This window comes from Phymastichus coffea, unplaced genomic scaffold (assembly GCF_024137745.1).
Source record: "Phymastichus coffea isolate CEN01 unplaced genomic scaffold, Cenicafe_Pcof_1.1 PCOF00003, whole genome shotgun sequence".
Lineage (NCBI taxonomy): Eukaryota > Metazoa > Arthropoda > Insecta > Hymenoptera > Eulophidae > Phymastichus > Phymastichus coffea.
In genome coordinates this window covers 13,848,271-13,864,389 of record NW_026706814.1, presented here as the reverse complement: position 1 = coordinate 13,864,389, position 16,119 = coordinate 13,848,271, and the positions used below count along the sequence as shown (strand labels likewise).

Below are 16,119 nucleotides of genomic sequence, written 5' to 3'. Positions count from 1 at the left end.
GTTTTAAAAATACTTTTTTCCAACATAAGATAACAAAACTACTTAAAAATAAATAAGCTTTAAATATTTAAGTGCTCTTAAAGTTGAGTAATGGTCAACTTGTGTATTTATTAACTATGTACATATCATTCACAGCCATATATTTTGTCACAAGTATAAAATTACAAAAGAATGAAACTTCAACTTGAGTAATTTGACAGCATGGTTAGACTTTAGCCATGTGGTAGAGCGTACAGGATTGATTAATTATTAAACAGATGGCACCACCAACATAAAATAATTACATTGAATGAATTCATATTTATTAACTTTTCTGTAAACACAAACTTTAGAACTATTTGAAATATATGATCAACAAAAATTATTCAACTCATTTCATTAAAATAGTCCTATTATTTGAATCTAAATTTAAGCAAGCAAAGGGTCAGGTCTTCTTTCCTTCTTCTTGTTTATCTTTTTTTTCATCATCTTCCTTGGCCTGTCCTGTTGCATGGATCATCAACTCGTACAATTGATGAACTTGTTCATCTCTTAATTTATTTAAATCTTCTGGATCTAATGGTTTCCCAAGAGTCTTTGCTGTTTTAGGTCCTCGTAAACCCAATTGCTCAGATAAATTAATTGCATAGTCCTGTATTAAAATCGAACAATGTATTGTGTCCAACTACTTGTTAAATATTAGACGATGCAATATTAAGTAAAATGTCAATAAGTCGCTAATAGACACTTTTGAAGTCACTTAAAAGAGATTGACACGAATGGCGTAACCTCTAAAAGACAACAAAAAAAGTTGAATTAAACTCACAGCCCATTCGTTAAGGAACACATTAGCCTCGGCGGGATTACAGTGCTTGTGTCTGCGAAACTCGTCCTTGACGTAAACATCGCCCAATTCCCTGATTTCCGTAGGCAAGCCTCGATGTAACCTCAAAACAACTTTGTAAAGCCTTTGCACGCGCTGCAAGTGCGTCCACGGGGCAGTCGTCATGATCATCCACGATTACTTTGCTCAAAATTAAATAATTATGACGTGGCTCAACGTATACTTTTTAATTGCGATTCAGAGAAAATAACGAAGTTAGTGCGTTGTTTAGGCGCTAATATATGTTTGCATGGCTTGCGAGTTGTATGCATCAGCTGACTGTCGTCTGCTACTGTCAGCACGTGCGCTGTCATTTGCATGTATGACGAATAACTGTTGTCGTGTCTTTTTTATTCTATTATTGTAATTATCATTTCAATTTGTATTTTTCAATTGTTTGCATCTACAAATTTTCATCAAAAAGCAAGATTTGAAAAAAAGGAGATGATTAAGGAAAATTTGGATGGTTGTTTCTATTTAGTTCTAGAGGTATGTTTTGTTGTAATCCATTAAGCCGTGACATAACGACTTATAATTGACGAAAGCTCCGTACTTAATTTTGGTAAATGTCATAAATGCGCGCGCACGCGTAAAACTCAGATCGAGGATATGCAAGCGAGGTGTATCAAACTAATCGGGTATCAGTTATTTAACTTCCTATCGTATCAACCCTCCCGGGAACATTTGTACATCTATCTAGCGAGATAGATTAGGCTAAGCACGTTCTCCATAATATTTCCGTGAACATTACTCACCGCATATTAATTTGGCAAAAACAAGGGGAGGGGCACATCAGCCTATGGTATAAAAAGGCTGGATCAGGATCCGCGGCAGCTTAGACTCAAGCTAATACTCATACTCGTACTTATACTGATTTAGTTATTTCTAAGTTTCGCTACACGGCTACTCGTAACCGGAATTATTCTTAGCTACGCATTATAAACTTATCTTTCAACAATAAATCTTAATAAAGTGCAAACACCTGAGACTGTTTGGTAAAATCTCTTCTGAAATCCTGTCCTAACAAGGTAAGAAACTAAGTTATCTACCTAAACATACTACATATAATAAAGGCGCTATCCCTTTAACCAACCTCCGCTTAACTCCTGACTAAGATCCAACTTTTACCAACGCGACAGTATTTTAAACATTAATACGTCTAGCCATAACATCTCCTCGCTTAGACATAACAATGGGGATAACCTTTCCCCCCAAGGAAACAAATGCCAGCTCATGTTTCGTTTGACGACGTTCAGGGTAAACCCATGTGTTTAAATTTAAACGTTTAATATGACGTCACCCATAAGAAATACATTGTCCTCAATTTTAAACACTTCTAAACGTTTAAATTCAGCGACAATGTATTTCTTATGGGTGACGTCACAATTGCACACTTAAAACGTTTAAATTTAAACACAGGATTTTAAGGTTTTGCCGTGGTTAGCATTGAAAAACCGAAAAATATTTCAGGACCGAGATACAGGTCCGTTTATGTCCGTTTATTGTAATTAAGAAAATCGGCACGATAATTTATCGTCGGTCTCTTTGATTTGCAAATCGCCCAGAAGAAATCACGAAAATAAACGATAAGCGTCTATCGTCTTTAAGATCATAATAAAGAAGCTCGCGATAAAAAGCATCGAACGATGATAATGCAACTAAAAAAAATTGCTTTCCTGATTCAATTGTTTGGGCTGTTATTCTCCGAAGACATTATTCGGCCGAATTAAATTGTCAATCGAACAATCAAGTGCCACGTATGATATATATTGTGCCTTGGAAATGAGACACGTGAGAGGTCTTATCTGGATATTCTCATGTACTTGATGAAGGTCGCCACACTTGTTTCTGTTTGACACTACAAAACTTGTCATCTATTATCAAGAAAAATCAACGTACAGTCACATCGGTCGAGAAGAAAAGGTCGCATGATTAAAATCTCCATAAAAGGGTTGACAAATGTTAAAATCGATTAAAATTAATCTCGTTAGAAGTAGTACTTAAGAAGAGAGAGAAACAAGGAGTATTCCTATTTACAGTATTATCACATTGACAGGTAAAAAAGAAATGCATCCGAAAACGTGGAGCTCGTTTCAGTTATCCTCCGGCGTTCTGGTTTCTTGGATTTCCTGCGGAAATGCGACGTCGATTAGAAGCGCATGCGTGCTATCGTGTTTTCTGTTGTTCGCAAAGCTCACCCTATTACGACGCTCTCCGTATTTCGACCAGAACGTGACCTTGACTCTGGACTGTTGACCGGTTCGCTTGTTGAACACCGAGCACTCCGAGAACGGTGGCGAGTACAAGTGCAGGGACACGGCCGTGTCGATCGTGCTCAAGTTTTCCACGCGATGCAGGCCAATCGAGTCTGAAAGCAGTCGGTCGGAAGGTTTGCTGCAGTGTGATTCGTCGGTGCGAGCCACCGGGGGGCCCGTAGTCGGGACGTTACCATTGATGTACGTCACGTCATTGGTGCCGTACACGCTCCTCTCGATTTCCTCGATCTCGCCCTGGCATTCGTTGCCCTCGTCGTCGATGTACTTCTTTGGCCACTTGTACTTGGTCTGAGAATCGCAATGCTCGCGGATCAGCGCTCGAGTCTCGGTATCTCGGCCGGCCGACAGAGACAAACGAACAATTACCTCGCATAGCTCGCCGTGGATGACCTTCATGACGCAGTGGGCATCGGCGTGGTCGTGGATCGCCGAACCGTGGCCCTCGCCCCAACACAGCACCATCAGGTTGAACTTGCCGTTGCCCTCGTCTACCAAGTTCCGCGTGTACCTACGACAGGAGATCGACGCCACTCGTTGCCTTAACGCCGTCGCACAGGCAACTTGCGAAAATCAGCGGACTCGACGACAACGGAGCAACGATTTTGCGAAATTTCCGGCACGGCGCGGCTGCAGGCGGCGGATTCGTCTTCGGATCGAATCGAAGATCCCCTACTTTCTTTGTCCCTCTTGGATCGGCGGAGTGCGCTCAGTCTCGGTTATCGGGTTCCGCCGATTTCGCCGCTCGGAACGCTGCTCGAGCCTTGCCCTCTGAATTGGCGCAACCGCGGGCAAGGTGCTCGCAGACGAAATCAGCCCGGAATGTTTCATCAGCAGTCGATGACGCGTTGGCGCAGCGAATGGAAGGAGCCCGACGTAAAAAATGGTGTATCGTTTCCATAACAATACTCTCGGCGAGCACCGCTATCTCTCAATTATTATTCGCAGCAGCATTGAAACGCGAAAGACGCTGCCGAACGCGATCGGCAAGCGCTCCGTATCACGCGTCATTAACATGTCCAGATTACGATTACCCGCGCACGGCAGCTGCGTCTAGCTCGCTAACGAGTCCGAAGCCCGGCGACGCGAGCGATCGATCGTTCGTTATCGCGCGACGGCAGCGTCAAGCGCTCGGCCGAGAGCGCCACGATTGGCAAGATATCGACGCGCAATAATCGATCGCGCTGCAGGCGAGCGGCGCGCTTCATTCGCCGACCTCCAAAGTAAATATTGCACGACTGCAGATAACCCCAAGTGAACCCCGCGCGGCGCGTCTCCGCGGTCCAAGGAGAACGCTGGCCGGCCAAGAGCGTCGGATGCAGGCGCGCTCCCAGCGAAAATGCCAGTCGCCGCGCCGATAAAATTGCTTCCGTTAGGCGCAACGCGCGGAATCCAGCGATCCAAGTGGCTGACCTGTGCCGATCGAACTTGGCGTACTTCCTCCACTCCTGCGGGTTGCTCCTGTAGCTGGCCATCAGGTCCTGCACGTGGTCGATGTCGACGTCGTTGGTGGCGAACGCCTCGCGCAGCTTCTCCACCAGCTCGCCGAAGGCGATCGACTTGCCGCCGCCGCCAAAGAGGCTCCTCTCCATCCCGGATTGCCAGACGATGCTGCCGCGAGCGTGTTCACCCTCCTCCTCCTCCTCCTCGTCTTCTTCTTCTTCTTCTCCCGTGCGTACTGCCACGAGTACCGCGTGTCGCGTACTACTGCGGCGCGCGCGTGGCCAGAAATCTCCCTATGCGCGCACCAGGCGCCGCGCGCCGAGATACCGAATCCCCCTACTCCGCGCGCTATCGGCGCGCTCGCGCTTTTTTCCCAGGCCGGCCGGCCGACCGATCGCGCGTTACGCGCGGCACATTCGGGGGCCCCCTCCGAGCTCGAGGCGCAGGTGAGCGCGCCGACGCTCGCGCCGCGCGAAGCCGACTCCTGGACTGAACGGAAAAGAATCGACGGAAGCTCGATTCGCGTTCGCCGCCGCCGAGTTGCCGCTGCCAGATCTAAGGCAAACGATAACGAGCGATTTCTATCGAGACCGGTGCGGCTCGCGGCTCGCGGCTCGCGCGTCGCTCTGCGCCCAGCGAACGGAAAAGCCAGTCAGGATATTTCTTTTTTCCTCCGTAACGCACTCGTAACGAACGCACGTGCGATCACGTCGATGCAATAACAATGTACTTTGGGTTGCCAGGTGTTCCGCGTTGAGAGCGACGCCGGCTCGTGTCGCGCGATGCGTCACGAGCATCGTCAACAATGCTTGTTTATCAACGGTGGCTTTAAAATTTCGATGTGCTCCCGATCAAGATATCGCTGTTTGTATTGTTATTTTTATCGATTTTTCGAAAATTCCTGTTGCATAGTTCTCCTCAATTTTAATCCTACGTTTGTGTGAATTTCCATTGACTCATTCATATTATCGACGTCGGCGCGTCCAATTGTCATTTCTCCAAATCTAACCTCGTTTCTCGAAGGACTTTTGATGCAAATATAATTTGGGTTACGCGCGACGATGGCTGAATTGTTGCCCAAATCCTTATTTTTCGTTCCAGACGAGAATTTTCTCGTTGCGTCGAGATCCAAAGTTTCGTTATCTTCGTATAGTCGGTGACTATAGAGCGCGACGAAAACAAGAAAGCTGCAAATAGCTTGCAAGGCAATTCTGAAATATGATTTTCTATAAAACTCGTAACAATTAGCCTAATAAAAATAATGTTGTTCACAGACATTGAACTCTCTTCAATTGACGATCATAGTGTGTAAGTTTCTACTGTGTAAGTTGACACAGTTTTTGGTTTGTATTTCTGTTCACGTAGTAGTTGGTGTCAAAGGTATCGTACGCGTTGGAGGATACGTGCTTTGCACGGTTTTCGTTACTCGAACGGCAATTTTGAAATCGCGAATGGACAAGTGCACGGCCGTCTTCGGGGATTGAAAATTGATCGTATTGCTGCAACCAATCGCGGAACGATCTTCGCGCCGCCTCGAGTTATTCGGAAAGGAGCGACGTCGATTCCAGAATTCTCCGCGGCTCATTGAACGTCAACGAAAGCAGGTGACTCGAGATTACTTTTATCTTTCCGTGCGTTGGTTGGCGAACGGTCGGAACGCGCGATTCTACGCAACGTTGGTCTCGCGCCCTCGGTGGAGTCGACGGAACCATTAGAAAAAAAGTATGTATATTGCACTGAGGAGAATCAAAGACGCACTTCGTCGGTTCAGAATAGCAAATTATCATGAAACGATCGCAAGTAAGGACGTAGAACTTGCTCGAGGGAAAGGGGCGCATTCCAAATAATCTAGCGCCAGATCCATCTACGCAATGTACGCGAGCGAGCACACGATTGCAAAAACAAGAATCTATCAATTTCCATCGTACGAATCGTCGATTGATGACGGGGCACGGCGATTTGTTTTGAAGATACGCTCGCGCGCGATAAAGATGTTTTCGGTGCTGATGCGTCGAATCTTTATCTCTCTCTCTCTCTCTCTCTCGTCCTCGGCGGATTTTTCACGCTGCCTGCGGCTTTGGTTGCTGGGTCGTCGTGGAAATCGTAAACAGATCGAATGAGAGCCGTGGACGTACGTGTGGCCAGCCTTAGTGCCCCGACGCGCAGCAGCAACACCTGCAACGCGACCTCGCGATTACAGGCGACAAGCCAAGCGCCTTTTCGTCCGTGGCAAAAAAACCGCTCACCAGCGAGGCGGATTTTCACAATAGTAACACTTGGCTCGTGGCTTCTTATCGGCGGCGTCGCAGCGGCGCTCTTCGCGACGGCGCGCACACCTTCGAGAAAGACAACGCGTGCTTGGCTGCGCGTCCTGTATGCGCGCGCGCGGGGCGATCGTGCCGTACCTCGCGCGGCTTCCTTCGCGGCCGCAGCCACGCTCGAGTGCCCTCGCGGATTCCCCCATTTTTTCTCGCATCTCGCCGACCAGCACGGAGTGAGTCTTCAGCTTCCGACAAGGCAGCGTCGAGGAGCCGCTCGTGGCTCTGCGACGCCGATCGCGGCCGACGGTCGCCGCCTTGCGCTGCTCGGCAGATTCGCTTCCGCAGAGACAGCTGCCCGAAGGTAACAGGCAGGAGAGACACACGCGCAGCGAGTTCCGCGAGCGACCGTCCGTTCGATCCGCGTCGCCCAGCGCGGCTTCTTCCGTAGCGCGACTGTCCGACGCAGCGCCGGCCTTCGACATCGTCGCCTCGAGTTCACTCGTCTCTTCGCCGTGGCTCGGTGTGCTCGCGCGACGAGACGCGGCTTTCCGTTCGTTTGCCTGGTTATCAGATTCGTTACGCGGATTAATAACTTCCGTTGGCTTCTGCCCCTTCGTTTTACCTGCCGGCTCTGGTCTGTGCTTTCTTCGTTTGCTCTTGCCTTTGCGTCGAGCGGACCTGCTAGCTTTGGTCGTTCGCCGCGACTCGGTGCAACTTGCGTCGCATCTACCCTTGACTTTCCTTGCGCCTCCCGTCGGCTCGTCGCGTTTACTTCTGAACAGGCTGACGAGCTTCGCGATAAACGAGGTTCGATCCTCCTCGGCTCTTGCCTTTCTCGGATCTCTCGCAATCGATTTAGACTTGCGCGCTGTCGCTGCGTCTTCTCGCGCGTGAGCTTTATTTTTTACTTTTACCTTCTTTGCCCAAGATTTCTTATTCGTATTCTTATACGCGTCGAGTGTCGCATCTCTTGCTGAAGCTTCGTTTTCGATGCCCTTGTTCGTATCATTCCTCGTTAAAGTTGCTTTCTCATCAAGCGGAGCTTTCTTGTTTTTCTGCGATTTAGGTTGCCGCTGACCCTGATCGATCCGATCCGAAGATGACTTTTTCTTCGGCGATTTTTCCGTTGGTCTGTCACGGTCGTGCTTTTCTTTCGACTCTTCGTGCAAACGTTTAGCTTTGCCTAGCGCCTCGCTTTTTATCGGGTCGTTAGTCACGTCATTTGACATTTTCTTCGTCGGTTCAGCTGCACCGAATTCGTAGTACCGTTTAGTTTGACAGGTAGATTATTTCAATTATTTATCAAAAACAATACATACCTTTCATACTTTTAGATTCACCGTTACGGTCTTTGCGTGTCTTCTTAGAAATCAATTTTTCGCCACCTTTACCTTTCTTCGAATCATTCTTTCTATCCTTGTTTTTCAACGAGTTGGAATCCCTGAAAAAGGTGCCGAGTAGCAAATAAAGGCATGCATAAAAGAAAGCGAGATTCACCATGGACATGTACAACAATTTTCGTCGTCCTCTTTCGCGTTTACACGAGTTTTAGGCCGAAAATAAGCGAACCACCTGCGGTGAATTTTCGAATGGAGATGACGGCGGAACGGCACCGTAGAAATATTAATTACGGAATCGAGCTTCCGTTCCTTTGGGAAAACAAAACTCGGAACGGCCGAGTTTCGCGTTATCGCAAGCTCCGGCTGAAAAGCTCGCTCGCGGCAAGAGTCTCACCCGTCGTGTTTACGCGAGCTCTTCGGCTGCTCGATCAGTTTCCCCGCTTGGCGTCCAATCGCGGCATTCCTCTCGCGTTTATCTTTCAAGTTCCTCAGCCACAAGTCGCTCTCGTCGTACTGCGGGCAACGACACGACGCAATGCCAGATGACTCGCGCTTCTCATCGCTGCGGCCGTCGCTCGTGGTCGTCCCCAATAGCCGCGTATCGTCGCGCGACCTAGACTTCGCTTGGTGCGACTGGGCCCCGCCGAGGCCCGCGCTCATGATTAACTTCTCGCCGTTCTCGCTCGGTTTGTCCGTCGTCGAAAAACTAGATAACTCGCGAACGTGGTGCGAGGTTAATCGGCAGATTTGCGTCGGAATCGAGCGAAATTGCGTTTACTCGGAGCGGCGCGCGCCATGTTCAGATTGATCGTGGTCGACTCGGCAGCTTGGCCGACGCCGCTTTCCCCGTCGCTCTCGACGATAGTCTTACCCTTCCCCGAAGGCTCCCGAGCAAACGTATATGTTGACGTTGCCAGTCATGCGACGATTGTCGCTTCGAGCCGATGCTCCGTCTCGATCGATTTTGGCCATGTCGAGTCATCCAAGCTGTATAGTGCAAATCTTCGGCGAACCAGTGCTGCTGACTATAACTGTCGGCCGCTTTGCGACAAAAGTCACGTATGATTTTTGATCACTCGGAATTTAAAGGCCCGTGGAAACGAGGTTACGATCACTAAACGCGCGTGGTTCATTCTGACAAAAGAAAACAGTTGTACGAGCGCGCGCGCCTCGTGTTTTTTTCTCTCTGAAATCCCGTGGCGATGGAAAGCATCGATACGGGAGGATTCCGAAGCGTAGCCGACGATACTGTTGTCCGCCGGCTTTTCAATTTGCGCACGAGTGCAATATCAATGAGACAGAGTTATCTGAGAAATTTCCCAAAAATGTACAGTCTCGCCTGAAACTTTTCAACGACAACAACTCAAGCAGTCGCTGCTACCAATGAAAATACGCGGCATCGTACGACAATAACGTACTATGGCGTTTGCCGATTTTGCGTGTCCTGGAAAATCACTGACTTCCCCGACGTATACATTTATTATCTAGCTCGTTCTCGTCGATGATCGACCAGTGGAAAGTTCGCAAACTCTTTGCGATAAATTCACAGGGATTTTCTTGATTCGTTATCAGTTAGGAGACTTCCGCAAAGGTCGCTTAACATATTTACGATCGGAACGATGTAAAAATATTTTTCGATTCAAGTGTTTTCAATTGCCGAGTTTTCAGGATTGCTTTCAATTTAAACATTTTCATTTTCATCGCATTTTTTAGCATTGCTATGAATGTGTATTGAAGTGAATAATTGACGGGTTTTTCGAAATAACTCGAAAATCTTGAGATGACGTTTTGGCTGGTCGCGAAGAAACCTTTAATTAAGTTTCAAAAACTTTCGAGATAATCAGAATAGCAATTTACACATTAATTTTGAGTGTTCAATGAGTTTGATCAGAAAGTTATTTTTGTTCGGATATTTGCGTTACGTGATCTCACTTGCGATACGAGTTTTTATGTACTTTTTAAATTCTTTTTTTCCAATAACATCGAACTGCCGTTTTCTTGTAGCAAACGTTTATTAAAAATTTGACAACAGGCGTATCAGAACCGATCGATTCCAAAGGATAAACAAATAGTCGATGACTGGGATAATTAAATGTCAGCTCAAATTACTATAAGACTACTCCTGGTCTCTTATATCGTAAATACAACAATTTATCAAATAATTCCCTGGTTGAATGGTAAACTTTCGTCGTAAGCGGCTTTCTCTGATTGGACCTAAACCGATCCACGGCAATAAGTTCCCATCATTCAGTGAAGTTAAAACAAAATTCGAAAACATGCCTCATGTCAATTACACATTTTAGGTTTTGTTCGGTTTACATGATCGCAACTGCGACGTTCATGCTACGCAACATAACTATAACATTTGCTGACGTCATTGCGGTAACGTCATTGCCACGTGCCGACTGTTGAATGAATTACAACTTGTGCAACATTTGATCAGCGGATGGAAGGAGAACAATAATATCATGAATGATTGTGATGTACCATAGCGATGCACTCTGCTATATTGGACTACGGCTGCGCGATTGGCGATAATTTTTCAATGGTATTCATACTTCACGTTTTTCAAGTATGGAGGTGACATAAATATATGAATGAGATTTGGAGAACCACCCCTAATGCTCTGTATTAATATATTTTTGTTTCTTTACCATTATGAGGTCAAATCGTTGCGGTTCTGTTCGAAACCGAGGTTTTACCTAATTTGAAAAAATCTTGTCAACAGGCCATTTAACTAATAGGTTCTTCTGTCATGTCTCTTACTGTCACGGCGAAATGCCAATGAAAGAAAGAAGTGAACTTGTTTTATTTTCATGCAGCGAGGTCACAACGATTCGTCAGCGCTGGCCATCGTTCATAGATCCGATTCAACTCCAGTCTCTTGTCTAAAACCGCCTGGCGCGCTCATTTTTCCTTAAACGCATGTTCGGAAGCCACGTCTCGAAACCTGATTTTCACGCTGCGGAATGCCAGTGTCGCAAACCAAGTAACGAAAACTTACGTTGTACAAAAAAGAACCGCGTAAACCATTTGCTCGTTTTACTACTCTCACTATTTATTAATCAACATTGATAAATATGTGATAATTACATTCTGTTAGATAAATATTGACTTGTATAAGAAATATTTTAGTTATAGTAATCGTTTTATGTAAATTTTAATAAAAAGAAAATATCCACGATTAAGTAGTCGTGCTATTTACATGAAAATAATTTTCATGGGACTGAAAGGTCTGTAACAAGCAGTCTTTGAACATCGCGTGTTGGGATTCGACTATGAAAAATCTTCAGGTGTTGAGACGTGAAGCTTTTACATTTTATACGGTGGACAAAGTTGATTGGAACGGCAGTCTAAAATCCAATAAATAATTTTATGTGTATCGAATGCATGCGTAATAAAGTGCAGCTAAATCCTACGAATCCTAAAATTAAAAAAAAAAAGATTCATTTTTGAAATACTTTTTACTTGAATACAATTCATCGAGTAATTATTGAATATTTTGAGTATTGATTGAAAAAATTTGAGTGACGATGCTTGCTAATGTTTCCGAATGTTTTTTTCCATTTTTCGTTCAGATATTATACCTAGGCATCTTTTTTAGCTGCATTATCTACTCTTTGGAAAACGTTGCTAATTATATTAATGCGGCGTCGAATGTAATTCATGATTTCATTTCCTTCTTTTGGTTTCTGTTTTACGCAAGAAATTACTTCTTTTAGCGAACTTTTATTGGACAAACTGGCAAAGGACGTACCAGATCGAACCGATTCCAAAATAAATCACCGATGGAACGAGAAATTTCTGCTGGCTGGGATAAGTTGCAGCGCAAACTACTAAAACGCACAGTTCATTTGTGTACCGGATCAGCGATGACTTATCGGATAATCCCCTGATTCAATTGCTACAAATTTCCATCAAAAAGAACTTTTTCGGAGCAGACCAAATTTAACTCGTGATAATTGTTTTCTCTGTCATTCCGTGTCGGTAAAAACTTGAGAAAATTTGACTTCTTTTCCACTAAAAGTTACAGGTCCATTTTGGCTTATACAGTGATAACTGCGGCGTTGTCTACTTAACCGCAGCAGCTACTGAGTTTTGTTGCTTTATCGCGATGTGTCAACTGCTCAGTGAATTATAACTCGTGCAACACTCAATCATCGAGTTAGAGAAAAATAATCACGAAGCTTTGCGATGCGCAATAATGAGGCACACTGTTGTTTGCGACAACTTTTCAATGGTTTATATAGTATCAATGGTTATTAATCAATTTCTAAATGTCAGCGAGCATTTGCCAAGCTTTTGATTATTTAGATTCTCAATTTAATATTATTCCTGATGTTATATAAGCGCAGTTGGCTGTTATTTGTTTTGCAAGCGAAAAGTTAATGCACGAAATCTTGCAAATGACTAGTAGCATTGAAAATCATGACACGTCGTTGAACTATGTTCCTTTTTTGAAATATTGATGCTCACGACGTTACTAAGAATAGAAAAACCCCTTACAATTTAATTTAGAATTCAAGATATCATTAATATATACTAATGGATTTGGATGACAATTATTTTCATATAAGTAGCATTTCATATAAGTATCTCTATATAAACTAAATAATACTATTAATGCTCAATGGCCAAACCATTAATAAGATATATACATTTTTCAAGATTCAACATTGAGTGGATGCGATGTCTGCGTGATTAATAATTAGGGTTAGATCTATATAGTAAATTGGGCACTGCGGCATATTCATTTGAAAATGTGTATTCATTTGTAATTTAAAACTCAAGTGAAGTAACATCTCTGACTTGATCAGCTCTATTACTTTTGCAGAACTAATGTTTTCCACTTGGTTATTCTTCTGCATTAATTATTGCTACTTGAATATGTGACTAATTCGCTAAATAATCATTCGTCTTCCTAACAGACTACGCCAATCAGCCTTCATTGAAGTGTACGTGGATTACGCAATTAATGTATACTTTATTGTACGATCAACGTTTGCCATGTTGTCTAATTCATAATTACTACTCCTTCCTTGCTTTGGCTGTGCCTCCTGATATGTTCAGTACGCGTTGGCCGAAAATGAAACAGCCACCATTTAAATGTTAAAATTAAATTCGCAACAGTTACGTATATACGCAAAACAATTTCGCTAAGATTCACCACCGACCGTAACCGATGGAAGTGTATCCCAGGAGTTTGCCTATGTCAGTTATCAATTCGAACGGTGCAACGGAACCAATAACTCGAAAAAGCTTTGCATGCAAACACAGTTTATTTCTTCTTCGCTTTGTTGGATTATGGGCCGAAGATGGTCAGTTTGAGTCAAATAAGCATTCTAAGCTGACTGGATATTTTGTAGCATTGATTATCGTTGGGACATTTGGATTTCAATTTAGCCTCATAAACAGAGACACAAATGGAGAAGTCATTGCTAAGTATAACTTTTTTGCCTCCATCTCTAATATTTAAATAAAACTTCTTATGTTGTTTTTGGATATAAGGTGGGTGAATCCAACACGAGACTACTACGCGCAACCTGCTATTACTTTTCGTAAAGAATGTTTTGGGTTATGAGGGCTCATTCGGATTGATTCGATGATATCTAGCCCAAGTTAGGATACTTTAAAGTAACCCTTTTTTCCTGGGTATACGAAAAAAGTGTATCCAATATTAATTTCACCTATCTTATTTAATTTATTATGTAGTATAAGCTCATTAACTAGTAATATATGGCAATTTGTAATTTACGGACACTTAAAAATTATTTTTTAGATTTATTGCCGAGTTTTTAGCGGCAATAACTGCCCTGTTTAAGATATTGCCGATGACATGGACCAGGTAGGAAATACAACTTTCGACTTGCAGTACATTTAGTATGGCATTTGAGAAAATATGTGTTTTAGCAAAAGCACATTAGAAATTTGGCAAAAGACATATCGCATCAGATCGATTCCGAAAAGAACTTTGATCGAAGAAAAAATAACTGACGATTGGGACAGTTTTCAATGCAAAATAATAAAAGTCCTGATTCGATGTTACATCGCATTACTCATACTATATCAAGCGAGTTGTTGGTTGCACGGCGATAAATTTATTCTGAACGATGCCTTTCCCGACTGGGCCAAAGCCAGCCCGTGGTAATTTTGTTCCTCTGTTATTTCGTGATGATAAAAAATAATTGCAAAGCAGTTTCATTTCTACCGACTGTTTCAGGTATTATCTGGTTTACGTAGTCACAACCGCGGTGTTTTGGTTACGTTTTGTGTTTGTATTGGCTTATGATATTTGTAGCGTCATTGTCATGTGCCGATTGTACAGTGAAATACAACTTGTGCAGCAGTTGATCGGCGAGCTGGAAGAAAATAATTACGAAGCTTTTCGATACGCAATGATGAGGCATGCTGTAGTTTTGGAATATGGACGCACGATTTGCGAGAATTATTCAACGGTGTTTATGTTTCAACATTTCGACATCGCCATGAGCATTTCCTTTTTGGGAGCTGTAGCTATTTACGTAAGCTTCATTGTTTCATCTCAACATCTTTATTACCGAGATTGACCAATTCTATTCTATTTTGTTATTTCGCAGACAAGCGATTTTACTTTGCAAATGAAGTTAACATTATTTATGGCGTTCTATATATCGCAGATGGCCATTATCTGCTATGCGGGCGAAAAGTTATTGCAGGAAAGTCTGAAGACCGCCAGTAGCATTGAAAACTCCGTGGATAAGTTTTTAAACGACATTCCGTCTTTGAGATTGTTGTCCATGATGTTACTGAGATCGCAAAAACCCTTACAATTCAGTTTCGGAAGTACACGCTTGAGTCTGAGTTGTTACAGTCGAACCCTCAATACTATATATTCATTTTTCATGATATTGAAAACTATGATTGAGTAATTTGGTGTATTTGTTATTGCATATTATATTGCGTACCATCCAAGCGACGATGGAGCGTGAAAGCTCCGTTTTATAAAAAACTTTATCCGCGATAGTTACTTTCATGAAAATACCAATGGATCGCGTGACATTCAAATATCAAGTATAGCTTACTAAACGTGGAAGGTCAAAAATGTACTTATTGAAAACTTGATAAATAAATCAGAAACTTCCTTATGATCATCATACATAGCATGAACAGAACTCATTGCCCTCTATATAATCATGCAAAGGTCACATATTTTCATACTAACTGCTTATGATATTCGCAAATCTATAATTAAGTAACCAAGTTGTGCTTGTAGATTTCTCGGAAACTGTTGCATTGTGCAATGCGAGTTCCTCACTAAAGCTATTGCTGCTCACTAAACAGTGCGTATAGGGCGCATCATTAGTGGCACTGGTCTGACACCTTTCGCCAGTAATCAATTGGGCCACTTTATAATACGAAGTGCCGATTATAATAGCCGTGAAAACAGTGAATAATATTCGAGTGAAGCGCAATTTTTCATCGATTACATCGTGGAAAGCGAACGTGCCGTTCGGCAATGGACGTCGTGATCGATGTGTCGCTTATTTTTCGACCTCAACAAACGAAAATTTGACGAGAAAGACTGCGGAGCCTGGATAAGCCCTGTGACGATCCGTAATATCATTTCGATATACTCTCGCGAAACCGTATTCTTTTCTTAATAGGTTTGTTGTGGACGGTTTGACGTCTCTCCTTTCCATTATTAAGATAGCACCGCTCGTAGCGAACAAAAGTTCTCGTTGATCTTTCTTCCGACAGAGTGAAAATGGAATTCATGGTTCCAGAAAGAATTTTTCAGAGAAGGTCCAAAGAAACACGCAAGTTTAAGGATAATCAATGCATCCGTTTTCACTTTAATCACAAGGCTAACATATAATATTTAACGCGCATGCGCTATCAAAATATAGACTATGTACAGGGCAACATTTGAAACAACTTACGCAGCAATGAACACTCGACAC

General features: G+C 43.5%; 4 protein-coding genes across 6 annotated transcripts; 1 reads left to right on the top strand and 3 right to left on the bottom strand.

Annotated features, from left to right (window-relative positions):
• Nucleotides 1-38: 38 nt before the first annotated feature.
• Nucleotides 39-2,217, bottom strand: LOC131665666 (succinate dehydrogenase assembly factor 3, mitochondrial). Its single transcript, XM_058937719.1, has 2 exons — nucleotides 806-2,217; nucleotides 39-631 (listed from the first exon to the last, which is right to left on the bottom strand). The coding sequence occupies exons 1-2, from the start codon at nucleotides 992-994 to the stop codon at nucleotides 425-427; spliced, it is 396 nt and encodes a 131-aa protein (XP_058793702.1). The 5' UTR covers nucleotides 995-2,217; the 3' UTR covers nucleotides 39-424.
• Nucleotides 2,218-2,727: 510 nt separating this feature from the next.
• On the bottom strand, nucleotides 2,728-4,873 carry LOC131665658 (cysteine dioxygenase type 1). Its single transcript, XM_058937707.1, has 5 exons — nucleotides 4,549-4,873; nucleotides 3,505-3,646; nucleotides 3,312-3,426; nucleotides 3,061-3,230; nucleotides 2,728-2,991 (listed from the first exon to the last, which is right to left on the bottom strand). Exons 1-5 carry the CDS (start codon nucleotides 4,725-4,727, stop codon nucleotides 2,956-2,958), a joined length of 642 nt encoding a protein of 213 aa, XP_058793690.1. The 5' UTR covers nucleotides 4,728-4,873; the 3' UTR covers nucleotides 2,728-2,955.
• A 422-nt stretch (nucleotides 4,874-5,295) lies between these two features.
• On the bottom strand, nucleotides 5,296-9,427 carry LOC131665588 (neurofilament heavy polypeptide-like). 3 transcript variants are annotated; one of them, XM_058937593.1, is made up of 4 exons: nucleotides 9,051-9,427; nucleotides 8,159-8,280; nucleotides 6,825-8,085; nucleotides 5,296-6,753 (listed from the first exon to the last, which is right to left on the bottom strand). In XM_058937593.1, the coding sequence occupies exons 1-4, from the start codon at nucleotides 9,149-9,151 to the stop codon at nucleotides 6,726-6,728; spliced, it is 1,512 nt and encodes a 503-aa protein (XP_058793576.1). In that variant the 5' UTR covers nucleotides 9,152-9,427; the 3' UTR covers nucleotides 5,296-6,725. The 3 variants fall into 3 exon arrangements, with proteins under 3 accessions (XP_058793576.1, XP_058793566.1, XP_058793586.1); XM_058937583.1 differs by lacking the exon at nucleotides 9,051-9,427 and adding an exon at nucleotides 8,574-8,917; XM_058937603.1 differs by lacking the exon at nucleotides 9,051-9,427 and adding an exon at nucleotides 8,574-8,917 and having other exon boundaries at nucleotides 5,296-7,399; nucleotides 7,462-8,085.
• A 3,661-nt stretch (nucleotides 9,428-13,088) lies between these two features.
• Nucleotides 13,089-15,286, top strand: LOC131665286 (odorant receptor 4-like). The gene is made up of 5 exons (XM_058937091.1): nucleotides 13,089-13,621; nucleotides 13,959-14,024; nucleotides 14,090-14,323; nucleotides 14,400-14,700; nucleotides 14,776-15,286. The coding sequence occupies exons 1-5, from the start codon at nucleotides 13,362-13,364 to the stop codon at nucleotides 15,085-15,087; spliced, it is 1,173 nt and encodes a 390-aa protein (XP_058793074.1). The 5' UTR covers nucleotides 13,089-13,361; the 3' UTR covers nucleotides 15,088-15,286.
• The last annotated feature ends 833 nt before the right edge of the window (nucleotides 15,287-16,119 follow it).